Source organism: Pyrgilauda ruficollis, unplaced genomic scaffold, assembly GCF_017590135.1.
Source record: "Pyrgilauda ruficollis isolate IOZ18807 unplaced genomic scaffold, ASM1759013v1 scaffold122, whole genome shotgun sequence".
NCBI lineage: Eukaryota > Metazoa > Chordata > Aves > Passeriformes > Passeridae > Pyrgilauda > Pyrgilauda ruficollis.
Genome location: NW_024510544.1, coordinates 542,357 through 557,045, shown reverse-complemented (window position 1 = coordinate 557,045; position 14,689 = coordinate 542,357). Strand labels below are relative to the sequence as shown.

At 62.5% G+C, this 14,689-nt stretch overlaps 1 protein-coding gene across 1 annotated transcript; it reads right to left on the bottom strand.

Moving 5' to 3' along the window:
* Positions 1–6,179: 6,179 nt before the first annotated feature.
* AQP8 (aquaporin 8) lies at positions 6,180–12,851 on the bottom strand. Its single transcript, XM_041490299.1, has 6 exons — positions 12,824–12,851; positions 11,134–11,374; positions 8,534–8,660; positions 7,679–7,893; positions 6,571–6,705; positions 6,180–6,250 (listed from the first exon to the last, which is right to left on the bottom strand). Exons 1-6 carry the CDS (start codon positions 12,849–12,851, stop codon positions 6,208–6,210), a joined length of 789 nt encoding a protein of 262 aa, XP_041346233.1. The 3' UTR covers positions 6,180–6,207.
* Between the last annotated feature and the right edge of the window lie 1,838 nt (positions 12,852–14,689).

The window sequence follows — 14,689 nt, the reverse complement described above, 5'->3', positions numbered from 1 at the left end:
GCTGGACTGTGCCCAAGCTGAGCTGTGCCCAGGTTGAGCTGTGCCTAGGCTGTGCCATGCCCAGTCTGTGCCCAGGCTGTGCCATGCCCAGGCTGAGCCGTGCCCGGGCTGTGCCGTGCCCAGGCTGAGCCATGCCCAGGTTTAGCTGTGCCCAGGCTGTGCCCTGTCACTCGGGGGTCGCGCTGGCACTGACACACGGCAGGGGCTCGGAGCCCACCGCATTCCCCTCTCGATTCCTTCTCCCGTGTCCCCATGAAGCCCAGCTGCTCCTGCACCCCCAGGGCAGCCCGTGAGGTGTCACCTGGGCTCCCCAGGCATCCCCCTGCTCCAGGAACAATTGAATTCTCCGTAATCCCAAATTTTCCTGGATCGCATCCATCAGGTCCTGCGAGCTCCTTAATTAACCAACATTTGGATGCCAAGGGCCATCCTGCCTCTCCCCCCACCCACCCCGTCCATTCCAGATGGAATTTCCTGCCCTGAAAGGACTCGCCGGCCTGGCAGCAGGTGCTCGAGTGTAATTAAATAGCGCTGCTCTTTCCGCTGGAATAGGAGAGCTCCAGGGGAATTCCCTGCCCGTGGGAGCCCCCAGCCCGTGGGATCCCGCACCCGTGGGACCCCCGCCCGTGTCCGGGGTGGCCCCGGGCAGCCGCGCTCCCTCCGCTCCGCCCGGCTCGGGATGTCACCGTTCCCATGGCAACGGGAGTTCTAAAAAAAAAAAAAAAAAAAAAAAAAAACAAAAAAAAAACCAAAAAAAAAAAAAAAAAAACCAAACCAAAACAAGGAGGAAAGGAGCTGAGGGAAGAGCTCGGAATGGGAGGAGGGCTGGGAGAAGAGCAGCCCCAGGGGTTCAGTCCCCAGAGGCCACAAGGGGACAGGCACCTCCCCGGCACCGCACGGCCGCCCCCTCCGAGCCCATCCCGGGGTGAGCGGCCCTGGCAGCTCAGCATCCCCTGCACCACCGCCCCAGGTCTCCTTCTGGCCGAGCCGCGCCACGGCCGAGCTGCCAGAGCCTGCTGGTCCTGCAGGGCACCCCGGTCCTGCAGGGCACCCCCGTCCTGCAGGGCACCCCAGTCCTGCAGGGCACCCCAGTCCTGCAGGGCACCCCCATCCTGCTGGGCACCCCGGTCCTGCAGGGCACCCCCATCCTGCTGGGCACCCCAGTCCTGCAGGGCACCCCTGTCCTGCTGAGCACCCTGGTCCTGCTGGGCACCCCGGTCCTGCTGGGCACCCCAGTCCTGCAGGGCACCCCAGTCCTGCTGGGTACCCCAGTTCTGCAGGGCACCCCAGTTCTGCAGGGCACCCCCGTCCTGCTGGGCACCCCCGTCCTGCTGGGCACTGCTGGTCCTGCTGGGCACCCCAGTCCTGCTGGGCACCCCTGTCCTGCTGGGCACAGGAGCAGAGGCAGCCCCGGCAGCTCGAGGTGCCAGTCTCAGCAGCAATCTCATGCCAACCTCCATCAGCAGCCCGAGGATTCCTCCATCAGCCCCGCGCTTCTCTGTACAGTGTTGATCATTTTGATGGAGCATTTGTTTTAATTTCCCAAATGAGGAAGCAATCTTGTAAATATTGTGCAGTAATTAAAAAGGCTATTTATTGTGCAGCATTCTGGCTGCTGCCGGCACAGAACACCATTAGCATTCCCCTCCCGAGCCCTGGCTCCCGCCGGCCCGCGGCCCCAGACGGCCCCGGGGTGACCGGAGCTGCCCGCACCCGCGGTCCCGCTGCTGGCTGCTGACAAACTGCGGGAGCTGACACCTCCCAGAGCTGAGGAACACAGCAAGGAGCGACAGCAGCACGGGCTGCCGCTGAGGATCGCCGCTGTGACCCTGGACTGCCACTCTCACCACATTTGCATGAGCGCAAACGAGTTCTCTGAGGCTTTCCCTGCTGTGGTTTCTGTCTGTTATTTCTTCTCCACAAACATTCAAAGTGGCAAAAGCTGAAAAAAAAATAACACTTGCAAATAAATGTCTGTGCAAATCCATTCTAAAACCCCTTTAAAATGTAAATCCTTCAGCTCGAGCAGTGCTGGGCACGGGAAGCCTTCGGTGCTGGGGGAAGCAGCGAGGCTGGATGGCAGCAGGGAGGAGGGGGGGTCTGCTCCCCTCACCCGGGGGTCCCCAGGGGACACCTCTGTGCCAGCTCCTCTCCAGGGAGCCCCAGTGGGTGGCCGATGCCAGTGAGAGGAAATGAAAGATCAGTGGAGTGAGCAGGAGAAGTGGGGTGGAACGGAGAAAACGCCTGTTCCCACATTTCCCTCCCACCAGCCTTGCTCCCGGGCCGTCCCCGCTGTGCCGCAGGGAGCAGCTGTGGCACCGACCGGCCCGGGCAGCACTGAGCTGGGAGTGTGCCCACTGCCCCGGGAAACACCGCCAGGCCGCTGGCAGGAGGCCCTGGAGCTTTGCACCTGTGCTGGGGACATAGGGCACTGCTGGGGACACGGGGCAATGCTGGAGGACACAGGGCACTGCTGGGGACACGGGGCACTGCTGGGGACATGGAGCAGTGCTGGGGACATGGAGCGGTGCTGGGGACATGGAGCACTGCTGGGGACACGGAGCAGTGCTGGGGACATGGAGTGGTGCTGGGGACATGGAGCAGTGCTGGGTACACGGGGCAATGCTGGGGGACACAGGACACTGCTGGGGACACAGGACACTGCTGGGGACACGGGGCAGTGCTGGGGACACGGGGCACTGCTGGGGACATGGAGCAGTGCTGGGGACACGGGGCAGTGCTGGGGGACACAGGGCACTGCTGGGGACATGGAGCAGTGCTGGGGACACGGGGCACTGCTGGGGGATTTGGCACTGGAGCAAGGGACACGGCACAGCAGCGAGGGACGTGGCACGGTGTCGAGGGCCATGGCACACCACTGGGGGAGGTGGCACAGCGGCGGGGGATGCTGCCCAGCCTCGGGGCGCCGTCCCAGCCCCGCGGGCACAGCCGAGCCGGGCGGGCCGGAGCCCATCCCCACCCTGCCTGCAGCGGCCGGCGGTGGCGCGGCTGCCGCAGCTTCCCCAGAATTCCATCCCCACTCCCACTCCCGCATCGCCTCGCTCCCAGCTCCTACATGCAGCTGCCAGCTCACGCGCAGAGCTGGCTCCGCACGTCATCGCCACCTCCGCTGTCCCCCGGGTGTGCCCACGCAGCCACCCAGCCCCGGAGCACCCTTGGGAGCCCCTGGCACCGGCAGCGGGCGCGGGCCGGGAGCTGCCGGGGCTGGTGCAGCAGCAGAGATGAGCTCGGCGTTCGCCCTCTGCAGCCGCTGCGGGTCTGCCTGATGGGCAGCATGAGCTGAAAGGATTCATTCACCTCTTTCTTTCCGTTTCAGGCAGTGATTTCTCCAGCTGCAGAAAAGCTTTGGAGCTGAGCAACAGGAGAATTTCCAGATGCCCTGTCGGGGCACGTTCTAATAGTGTCCATCCATCCTAATCCCCCAGCCCAGCTCCTGGCACCCCTCACGGTGCTGCCTTTGCTTTTGCTGTTTTAGCACCAGGCTTTGGGGGAACACACTGCAAACCCCTCCAGTCCTGCTGAAGGGAGGATGAGGAAGGGAAAACGCTGGGAGCTGACCCTTCCTCAGACTGTGGGTGAGGGCTGGTGAGCAGCAGGCACAGGGAAGAGCTGGGTGTTCTTCTGCAGCACCCTGATTGTTCTCCCTGTGTTCCCAAAGTGCTGGCACCGGGCACAGCTGGTGGCACCTGGGCCAGCATGTGCCTGGTGTTTGTGCAGCCTTTGGCATCTCTCCCAAGTGCCCTGAGCTTATCCCAGCTTGCCATCACGCAGGGGCTGAGTGCTGGTGCCCCTCCAGCCCCTCATCTCAGCCATGCCCACGCTGTGACTGCCCGTGGCAGCAGGATCCTGCACCCCTCCTTTCCTGAGTGCCACCCCCACCCCTACGGGAGCCTGTCCATCCCAACAGGCACCAGGACCTGGGAAACCCCGGGCAACATCCCAGCAGATCCATGTGCTGATAAAAACACCGTGCAGACCCATGTCCAGGCCTGATGCAAATTTAATTGAATGGGAATGAGATGTATTTTATGTCCTTAAAGCACATTAAGTGCTTGGAAGTTAATTGGTATTTAATTAGCATAAATCAAGCACTTTAATAATACTCAAGGAAAAACAACGTGGTGTTACAGATGCTTTATCAAGAGTCACCCTGACAAACGAAAGATGAATGTGCCCGACACAGCAGCACACGAGGCCGCGCACGGGCTGTCCCCCTGCTGTCCCCCTGCTGTCCCCTGCACCCGGGCACCGCAGGCAGTGGCACCACTGCCCTGGAGGGACCTGCTGAGCCCCCTGCCCTGCACCTCCGGGGAGAGGTGCCTTGAAACCGAGGTGCAGCAGGGAGATGGGGGCTGGGAGGATCTGGGATGCAGGAGGGAACGGGGCGCAGGATGGATTTGGGGTGCAGGATGGATTTGGGGTGCAGGGCTCCGGGATGCAGGATGGATTTGGGGTGCAGGGCTCCGGGATGCCGGCACTACCAGCAGCGCAGGAGGCTGCCCGGTGCAGAGGCAGCCGCAGCCAAGCGCGTTTCCTGCGGGCCCGAGCATCCTCTCGAAAGGGGAAGGTGGGAGCCCCGGGGGCCCCAGCCCCGCTCCCACCGAGCGCTGTGCCCGAGCAGGGAGGGGACACGCTGGGGTCCCCAGAGCAGCCGCTCCCCACGGGCTCCCTTCGGGCAGGAAACAGCCATTCTGCTCCGTGTTTGGTTCGGCATTTTTGTGGCGTTGCCATGACAACCGTCCCGGTGACATCTTCATGCTATTTGTCTCCTTCTGGGGGTTGCACCATTTTCCTCCATGAATGAGCAGCTGCCGGGCTCCCGGCTCACCTGGAGCCCCCGGAGCCCCCGGGGCTCTCGGCTCCTGCCCAGCCCCGAGCCGGGGATGCTCCATTCCCCCTCTCCAGCACCTCTGCGGCGTTGTCCTTCTCTAAAAACACATCTCTGTGCGTGCCTGTGCCCTGTGTGGGTCACCTCCCGGCACGGCAAAGTAGAAAACAAGCCGAAAATAGAGAGGTGACATTGGCAGCGCCCTGCCAGCCCCACGGGGACAGCTGGGAAGTGCCGTGGCACAGCGACTGTCAGAGCCACCAGTGCGATCGGGAGGAGGCAGCTGCCCTACCCGGGGCTGTCCAGACCCGCTCTGCCGCAGGGGGAACAGCCCGGACCGAGCCCCGGCTGCAGCCCGGCCCTTCCCCACTCCTGCCTCCCGCTGCCTTCCAGCCCCGTCCCTGCCCTGGTGCCCTGCTTTGGGCAGGGTGGGCAGCCCGGCGGGCGGGCACAGCTCTCCCAGCACGACCCCCGCCCCAGGGCACCTCCGAGCCACGCTGGGGGCTGGGAAATCAACAGGGATTTCCCAAGTTATCATTTCCCAAAATCCGGAGTGACCTAGCCCAGGGAACACGAGGGGCTCCTGTCTGGGGCTGGGGGTGCTCGCAGTGACACCCGTGTGCCAGGGCAGCCCCCCGGGCGGGGCACGGTCCCCACGAACCCCCCCAGGGGAGGCTGGAGGCCGCAGGATGAGTCAGGGCAGCGCTGCCGGAGGGGACGGATGCCCGGCTGACGCAAAGCTGCTGCGCTGGCTCCTCTCCCCCTGCCCACACAGCTCCATCCTCCCCTTCCGCTGACTCTCCTGCCTCTGGCGGCGCCCCCTCTGCCGAGCAGCCCCCTGCGCCCCCGGCCCGCAGCACTGCTCCCCTGGCAGGGCAGGGATGGCCACCCTGGCAGCTGGCTGAGTGCCTCACCCCGTGTCCTCCACAGCCCAGGGTCCCTCCTGCTGTCCCCAGAGCCCCCTTCTGTCACCCGCTGCGGCAGGAGCTGCTCGGCATCATCCCGGCCGGTGTCAGTGGGGGCAGTGGTGCCCACCCAGCGGGCACAGGGCTCCCTGGCCCTGCGGGTGCCCGGGCACAGCTCTGGGGGTCAGACAGGGCGCAGGGGCAGTGCCAGAGCAGCCGGGGGCACCACGGACCCGGTGCTGTCACAGGGTGCTCCCGGTGAGCCGGTGCCACGGCAGGGCTGGCAGAGCCAGGTTTCCATCCTCCCCCAGCAGCACGGGAAGCGTGGCTGGCCCACGGGTGCCAGGGAGGTGCCGAGGGGGCAGGATGAAGGGAAGGAGCAGGGGCAGGAGGTTCCATGGCAGCTGGGCTGGGCTGCACCCCCTGCCCACAGATGGGGCTCTGTGCCCGCTGTCACTTCAGGAGCAGGCGGGTGGCCTGGTCACCCATCAGGAGCCTTTGGGGAGGAAAAAGAGACAGAAATGCGGGGTCAGCCTTTCTGCCACGGCAAGGGTACAACAAGGACACGGGGACAGCACTGGCCCAGCACCAGCCCGAGGCTGATTCACCACACAAGGCACGTGGGGACACAGGCTGGGCCTTTGCTGTCACCCTGTCCTCTTGGGAAGGAAAAGGGAAAGGACTCTCCAGCCCTCGGACACCCCTCTGGAAAAGCTCTGCTGGGAGCCTTGCCCGACGGAGGAGGCAGCAGCACGGGGGCAAAGGCAGGGTCAGCCTGCAGGGTGCCAGTCCCAGTGGCACTCAGCTGTCACGTACCTCACCAGGGCCCCGACGAGGAGCGCTGCCACCATGGGCCCCACCCAGTACACCCAGTGGTAGTCCCAGCAGTTGGCCACCAGAGCTGGCCCGAAGGCTCGGGCTGGGTTCATGCAGGCTCCGGACACGCCGCCCCTGCAAGGGGAACACGGTGGCTGTGCCATCCCAGCGGGACACAGGAGCAGCACCCTGCCCTCACTGCTGGACGGGCAGTGAGTGGGGTGGGCAGCAGCATCCCCCTCCTGGAGCTCTTCCCGGGGCTCTGGTGGGCACCGGGCTCGGGCCAAGGGAGCCAGGCTTTGCTCAGGAAGGCTGCACACCACACTCGGGAGCAGGGCGGCAGCAATCACAGCTTTAGGGGTAAATATTTGCCGAGGGGTTTGTGTAAACACGGCCCGGGGTCCTGCCAGAGTGGGTGGGCGCTGCCTTAACCCAGCACTTCATTAACATTGCTAATTGCTGAGCCTGGCAGTGCTGCCAGCAGCCGCGGGGACCCGAGGGACACAAACCCCCCTGTTTGCTCAGGGCTTCCCACGGCAAACACAGCCTGGGCAGGCCCGGGGTTTATCACCCACGGCGGGGCTCGGGGGCTGCACCGGCTGCGGTGCCACGTGCAGGGAGGAGCTGAGGCTGCTCCTGCTCCAGGCTGAGCCTGGGCTGCTCCTGCCCCCAGCCCATCGGCTCTCCCAAACTGCCAGAGCGCCCACTGAGCTCATTTGATGGCCTCTCTGGTGTGCTCCGTGTCCCTGGGCACAGGGTCCGTGCTGTGCTGCAGGAGGGCAGCTCCGTCCCATCCCATCCCCTTGTCCCATCCCATTGTCCGGTCCCATCCCATCCCATCCCATCCCATCCCATCCCATCCCATCCCATCCCATCCCCTTGTCCCATCCCATTGTCCGGTCCCATCCCATCCCATCCCATCCATCCCATCCCAGCTCTGCCTCCTCCCTGGTGCAGCAGGTTGGGGTGGGATTTGGGGTGCCCCGATGGAGGGTTCTAGAGCTGCCCCCAGCTCCACCCCACAGCCCAGGTCCCTCCTGAGCCCCCACAGCCATGGCGCTGGGTGGCTCTGTGGGGACAGAGGGGACAGAGGGGACACTGAGCTCACCCTGCCAGGATGTCGGCGGTGACGGTGAGGCCGATGCAGAGCGGGGCCAGCGGGGTGCTGGTCCTGCCATTGACGGTTCCCATGCAGACCACCAGGAGCAGGAAGGAGCTCAGGACGATCTCAGCCCCCAGGACAGCGGGGACCTGCTCGCCAGCCGTGATGCCAACGAAGGCTGCTCCGCTGGCATTGCCAAAGTGCTCGCTCGGTGCCACAGCCTGCGGGGACAGCCATCAGTGCCCACAGCCCGTGGGGACAGCCATCAGTGCCCACAGCCTGCGGGGACAGCCATCAGTGCCCACCGTGCTCCTGGCTGTGCTCTGTGCCAGCGGATGGGCTCACTGTGCAGTGCCCAGGCTGTGCCCTGTGCCAGCAATGGTCTCACTGTTCAGTGCCCACTGTTCAGTGCCCAGGCTGTTCAGTGCCCTCCATGCCCCGGGCTGTGCCCGGTGCCAGCAATGGGCTCACTGTTCAGTGCCCACTGTTCAGTGCCCAGGCTGTGCCCAGTCCCAGCAATGGGCTCACTGTTCAGTGCCCACTGTTCAGTGCCCAGGCTGTGCCCAGTCCCAGCAATGGGCTCACTGTTCAGTGCCCAGGCTGTGCCCAGTGCCAGCAGATGGGCTCACTGTCGGGGCAGCGTGGGCAGCGTGGGTGGGTTAAAGAGGAGCTAAACTGGGCATTTGCGGGAGGAAAAGCAGCCTGAGTGCCTGGCAAGCACAGACCTGTCTGAGAGGGTCCCGGGCACCTCGGAGGGCACCGCTCCCGGCAGGGTGACACAGGCTGCCCCAGAGGGCACAGCCCTGGGCACGCCAGGCCTGCAGGGACAGTCCCCGTGGCCCGGGACACCCGGCTCCGTACCTTTGCCAGGCCGGCTCCGATCGCCCCTCCGCAGAGCTGGGACAGCCAGTAGGGGATGAGCATGGCGGTGGGGAGCCCCCCGAGCAGCCACACGGCCAGGGACACGGCGGGGTTCAGGTGGCCTCCGCTGCCGGGAGAGAGGAGCGTCAGCGGGGCCTGCAAGCACCGCGGCTTTCCCGGCTTGTCCAAGGAGCAGGATCTGGCTGTGTCCCCTCCCTGGGCACACAGCCCCTGCTGAGGGACAGGACCTGGGCATGTGGCACTGGATCCAATGTGTCCTCTCTGCTGCAGTGCCAGCAGGGACTGAGGGGCAGGATCTGGGCATGTGGCACTGGATCCAGCTCTGTCCTCTGCTGCAGCGCCGGCAGGGACAGAGGGACGGGATCTGGGGATGTGTCACTGGATCCAATGTGTCGTCTCTGCTGCAGTGCCAGCAGGGACTGAGGGGCAGGATCTGGGCATGTGGCACTGGATCCAGCTCTGTCCTCTGCTGCAGCGCCGGCAGGGACAGAGGGACGGGATCTGGGCATGTGGCACTGGATCCAGCTGTGTCCTCTCTGCAGCGCCGGCAGGGACAGAGGGACAGGATCGGGGGATGTGTCACTGGATCCAGCTCTGTGCCCTGCTGCAGTGCCAGCAGGGACTGAGGGACAGGATCGGGGGATGTGTCACTGGATCCAGCTGTGTCCTCTCTGCAGCGCCGGCAGGGACAGAGGGACAGGATCTGGGGATGTATCACTGGATCCAATGTGTCCTCTCTGCTGCGCCGGCAGGGACAGAGGGACAGGATCTGGGGATGTGTCACTGAGGTGCTCCCAGCAGCTGCTGCAGCTCTGCCAGGGCTGCTGTGGGCAGCAGGGGCCTGGCAGAGCTGCAGGAATGCAGTGCTGGGGCTGGCACCAGCCTGGCAGGGCACAGCTCCCCCAGAGCAGGGCTGCTGGGCTGGCCCTCAGCACCAGACCTAAATCCTTCACCTCAAAAAGCACAAGCAAGTCAGACACAGAGACCCTCTAATTAATTCTGATTACCATGAGACACAGGTTAATGAACAGGTTTCATAACTGATCAGCCTGATAATTGCCGGTGATGAGTCAGAGAGTCTGGGAGCCACAAGAACATCTGATGCTCAGCTGGGACTGAGCCCCCAGGAGAGCAGGGAGCTGGGCTGCTCAGGGGAACCCGGGCTGGACAGGGCTGCACTGCAGCTCCTGGGCTGGGAGGGAGCCTGGGCTCAGGGGGGACACAAACCCCCCTGGAGGAGCAGCCTGGCTGGGGAGGAGAGCAGGGCTCCTCTCCAGCCTCCCTGGGCTCAGTCCTTGCCTGGGTGATTCTTCCCAAGGCTCAATCCTTCCCTGGGCAATCCTTCCCTGGGCTCAGTCCTTCCCTGGGCAATCCTTCCCAAGGCTCAATCCTTCCCTGGGCTCAATCATTCCCAAGGCTCAATCCTTCCCTGGGCAATCCTTCCCCGGGCTCAGTCCTTCCCTGGGCAATCCTTCCCCGGGCTCAGTCCTTCCCTGGGCAATCCTTCCCAAGGCTCAATCCTTCCCAAGGCTCAATCCTTCCCTGGGCAATCCTTCCCTGGGCTCAGTCCTTCCCAAGGCTCAGTCCTTCCCAAGGCTCAATCCTTCCCTGGGCAGGCCCTGGCACAGGTGCCCAGAGCAGCTGTGCCTTTCCCTGGATCCCTGGCAGTGCCCAGGCCAGGCTGGACAGGGCTTGGGTCAGCCTGGGGCAGTGGAAGGTGTCCCTGCCATGGCAGGGTGGAATTTGGTGGGATTTAAGGTCCTCTCTAATCCCAAGCATTTCAGGATTCAGTGTGAATGTGCAGCCCCTCACCACGAAGCCCCCCAGTGCTGCTGCCCTGGTTTCACCACACCAGGGTTGGGGTGCAGCAGGACCTGGCACAGTGGGTCAGGAGTCCCCCCTGCACAAAGCCCAGCCTGGGCTGTTCTCCCTCCTCCAGGCACTGGTGAATTATCTCCCCATTGCTCTGGACCCCAGGGCTGGCCCCTGATCCTGCCCAGCCACCCAGGACAGCCTGGAGAGCCCCAGCCCCTGTGGGAAGGCAATGAAACCCCCCAGGGACCCTTCCACATCTTCCTTGGGGATCAATCTATATCTCAGCTCCACACAACAGCTATTCCATGAGCAGATTTGTCTAAATGTTGCTTTTGAGTAACTGAAACCACATTTTTTTTAGCCTGAAAATACCCAGAGGAGCACAGCTGGGTCAAAATGTTTTGCTCTGACATCCTTGTAAAAGGAATCATCTCAGCTTCACAGAGAATCATAAAACCATAGAATGGTTTGGGCCGGAAGGGCCCTTAAATATCTCCTAGCTCCAACTCCCAGAGGAGAATGCTCCCGTTTCAGCTTCACCCTTTTTATTAGAAGGAGCTAAAAACTGAAAGGCTGCAATCCAAAGCCAGGTGAAGAGCCCCAAACCCACGGAGTTATGGGTGCCACCAGCGGTGCCACCAGCGATGCCACCACCCCCCAATGGGCCCCGTGCCCCCCGGGGGCTCCATGGCAAGGCAGGGGTGCAGAGGGCAGAGGGTTTGGGCAGGGAAGGCAGCGCCGGGGGCACCTCCCCTGCCCCTTACCTGATGTCCCCCAGCACGGCCACGGTGACAGCCAGGGCCAGCCCGTGTGCCAGGGCGGGCTGCAGCCGGCCCGTGCCCCCCGGCTCCTCCAGCACGGCCAGGCAGCCGATGAAGATGAAGAGGGCACTGCCCAGCAGCTCGGCCACGCAGGGCTGCACGTGGCGCTCGAAGTGGCGCGGCCGCGGCGACGCAGGCTTGGCCTCCATGTCCAGCCTGTCCTGGATGGCACGGCTGGGCACGGCTGGGCACGGCTGGGGAGGCTGGAGGCAGAGCCTGGCTGTGCTGGCTCTCAGCAGGGACGAGCACCCCGAGGCTGCCGGGCTCCCCCCGACTGTCTGAGAGGCAGCTCTGCACGGGAGGCTCTAAATACAGATTGGATTTGCATTGCTAAGGAAAAAAAAGGGGTCATAAAAGCTGTTGGGCCGGCCCCCAGGGATATCAAAGCTCGTTATCACTGCCAAGCCTTGGTTCAAGGCTTGGGGATTTTTCCCTCGGTTTTCTGTTGATGGTGGAGTGAGGGGGTCCTGCCAAGGGTCAGGGTGTGGTTCCTGCCCTGCACACCTGGAGTGTGGCACCTGTGCTCAGCCCTGGGGCCTCTGTGCCTGTAGGAGCCACCAAGGGGCAGCAGCCTGGGAATGTGTCCCACACTGCTCCAGGTGGGAAGGGAGCTCTAGGAAACCGGGCCATGCAGTGCCACCCCTGCCCTGGGCAGGGCACCTCCCACCATCCCCATCCATGGGACACTGCCAGGGATCCAGGGCAGCCACAGCTGTTCTGGGCACCCCGTGCCAGGGCTGCCCACCCTGTGAGTGGAGACCATCAGTGAAAATTCCTCTAAAGCTCAGCCCACCTCCTGCCCGGCATTCCAAGGCTGGGGGTTCATGTCCCCCTTGCACTGCTCTCAAATAAAGATGAGGGCAAAGGTGCCAAGGGATCCACCAGCCACTGCAAAAGCTGGCATGATCAAACACTGATTAAACCCTCCCTAAATCCTCCTCATCCCAGCGGGATCACTGCCTGGAACAGCAGATCCAGCCAGGGCAGGGGGAGCAGGGGGGACCCCCAGGCACCAGCAGCCCACAGCTCCCAGCAGGACCAGCAAGGCTTCCACTGGGAGGGCTTTGAGCTGGGGCTGGAGGAATCCAGATGCGGCTGATCTTTGGAGCACTGATTGAGAGGGATCAGTGTGACCCCTCCCCAGTGATGGGCACGGCCCGGGTGATCCCAGGGCAGCTCCTGGGAGCAGCAGGAATGTGCCCAGGATGGAGGCAGGGTCCAGCCCAGCCCTGCAGGGAGCCTTGAGCAGCCTCCTGCAGCCCGTGTTTGCGTGGCTGCCTGAGCACTGGGGCTTCCAGGAGCTCTTCTCTCCTGTCAGCAGGGTAAAGAACGCCACCGTGGTTTATGGTGTTGTCACAAGGCACTGGGGATGGGAAGGAAATTTCCACTGGCCTGTCCCTGTGGCCACACCACAGACAAGGGTCAGGCAGGAGAATCCCAGTAAAGGCACCTCTAAATGAGCCTCCATCGACCCATTTCCCCTCCCAAGAGCTTGCTTCCTGCAGCCAAGAGGTCTTGGCATCAGCTGATGGATACAGCTGGGATGTGGAGGGTGACAGCTGGGTCTGCCTGGACCCCCATGAACCCCAGACCTGTGGGACAGGGAAATACCTGATCAACCCCATCAGCTCACAGGGCACCCCAGCTTCCAGCAGGTCCATGGAACCCATCTGTCACCTCAGCTCCCAGCACGACCAGCTCCTTTGGCAAGAAACTGAACTTGGGCAGAAGGAATCCAGATTTCATTTATTTTTGGGGTGCTTATCATGAGAGATCAATGTAACACATATCAATGTAACACATACCCAGATTTCAGCTGCTCCTTCCTTGCAGCAGCTCCCACGGTGCCAGGCAGGCACTGCCAGGAGCTGGGCTGTCCCAGACCCCAGATCCCAGACCCCAGACCGGGGTTCTGAGATTCCATATCCCACAGCCCATATCCCAGATCTCAGCTCCCAGATCTCAGCTCCCATATCACAGACCCCAGACCTCAGACCCCAGATCTCAGAACCCAGACCCCATATCCCGTATCCCAGACCCCATATCCCAGACCCCAGACCCAGATCCCATATCCCAGACCCCATATCCCATATCCCAGATCCCAGACCCCAGATTCCAGATCTCAGACCCCAGACCCCATATCCCAGAACCATATCCCATATCCCAGACCCCATATCCCAGACCCCATATCCCAGATCTCAGACCCCAGAGCCCAGAGCCCAGAGCCCCCAGCAGCATGGGTGAGCCCCAGGAGCCCCAGGACAGCTCCCTGGCCAGGGAACAGGCAGCCAGGTGGCCGATCCAGGGTGCTGCTGGGTGCTCCTGGCACAGGAGATGCCCTGGGTGGTGCCACCGTGCCCATGCTCTGTCTCCCACCCCAGTGGTGGCTTCAGAGCACGGCAAGGTCACAGCCCAAATGCAAGGATTAACCCCCTGTCCTTGGCTTTTAAACATTTACCACTCCTGAGGGAGCGGGGATGTTTGCCTGAGCCTTGCAGAGGAAATGCTCCACATTCAGGCAACAAAGGCTTCAATTCTTGCTGAGCACAGGCCTGAAACTGGAGTGAACAAAAGCACAGCCTTGAGGGAAGGGTTTCCCTTCGGTGGGAGCTTCAGCCCCAGCACCTGCCTGGTGCTCAGAGGTGCCACCAACACGCCAAGGCCAAGCTCTGAGCAGGAGCTGCAATCCTTGGCACCAAGGTTTGCTCACTGAGACACACGGAAACTCTGCCCGTGGGAAAAGGCGTGGGGATGAGAACAGATAAATCTGTTCATATCAGCAGACACTTATTTTTGTCCTTGTTTGGGCTTGCACCGATTTGTTAGATAAGTGACAATAGCAACTGTGTCAATTAGTACAGGAAGTGGTGGCACCAAACGAGCCAAGGCTTCCAAAAATGGTTTTTAGGAATCACAGAGAACATTTCCCTCACCCATCCACCTGGGCAGGAAAGCCAGAACTCCCCTGTTTCATCCACCCCCTGTGTTTCACTCCTGTCCTCATCTCACCGTGCAGATCTGCCCCTTTCCTTCGCTTTCCCGTGCAAACCAAAGCACCCAACGAGGGTCTGTGGAGGAAACCAGATTTGAGGCTTGGATGATCTCCAGTGTCCCTTCCAACCCAAACCATTCTGGGGTTCTGAACCCAAACCACCCAAACTGCAGAAAGCACTGAAGCAGACACTAAAGAACATCACTGAGCGCTGTTAACACTCGGTCCCAGAATGCCAGACTGCTTTGGGCTGGGAGGGACACTGAAACCCACCTGTGCCACCCTCCCAGGGAAGAATCTCATCCTGAAATTTAATCTAAACCTCCTCTCTGTCAGTTTGAATTCATTCCCCTTTTCCTGTCTCTCCATGCTCTTGAAATGCCTCGAGTGCTCTCTGTGAATCAGTGCTGGTACATTTGAAAGGCCAGAATTCCAGCTGGCATCTATAAAAAACTTATTCCAAAGTATTCTGGTGCTGCACAGCGTGGTGCTGCAAGGAAAGACCCC

What these genes read in the sequence shown, in the direction of transcription:
- AQP8 (XM_041490299.1), bottom strand. Translation starts at nt 12,851, where the DNA reads ATGGACCTGCTGGAAGCTGGGGTGCCCT. An exon ending in GCTGGAAGCTGGGGTGCCCT is followed by an intron (nt 11,375 to 12,823) that starts GTGAGCTGATGG and finishes AGCCGTGCCCAG; the next exon opens with CCGTGCCCAGCCGTGCCATC. An exon ending in GCCGTGCTGGGGGACATCAG is followed by an intron (nt 8,661 to 11,133) that starts GTAAGGGGCAGG and finishes CTCTCCCGGCAG; the next exon opens with CGGAGGCCACCTGAACCCCG.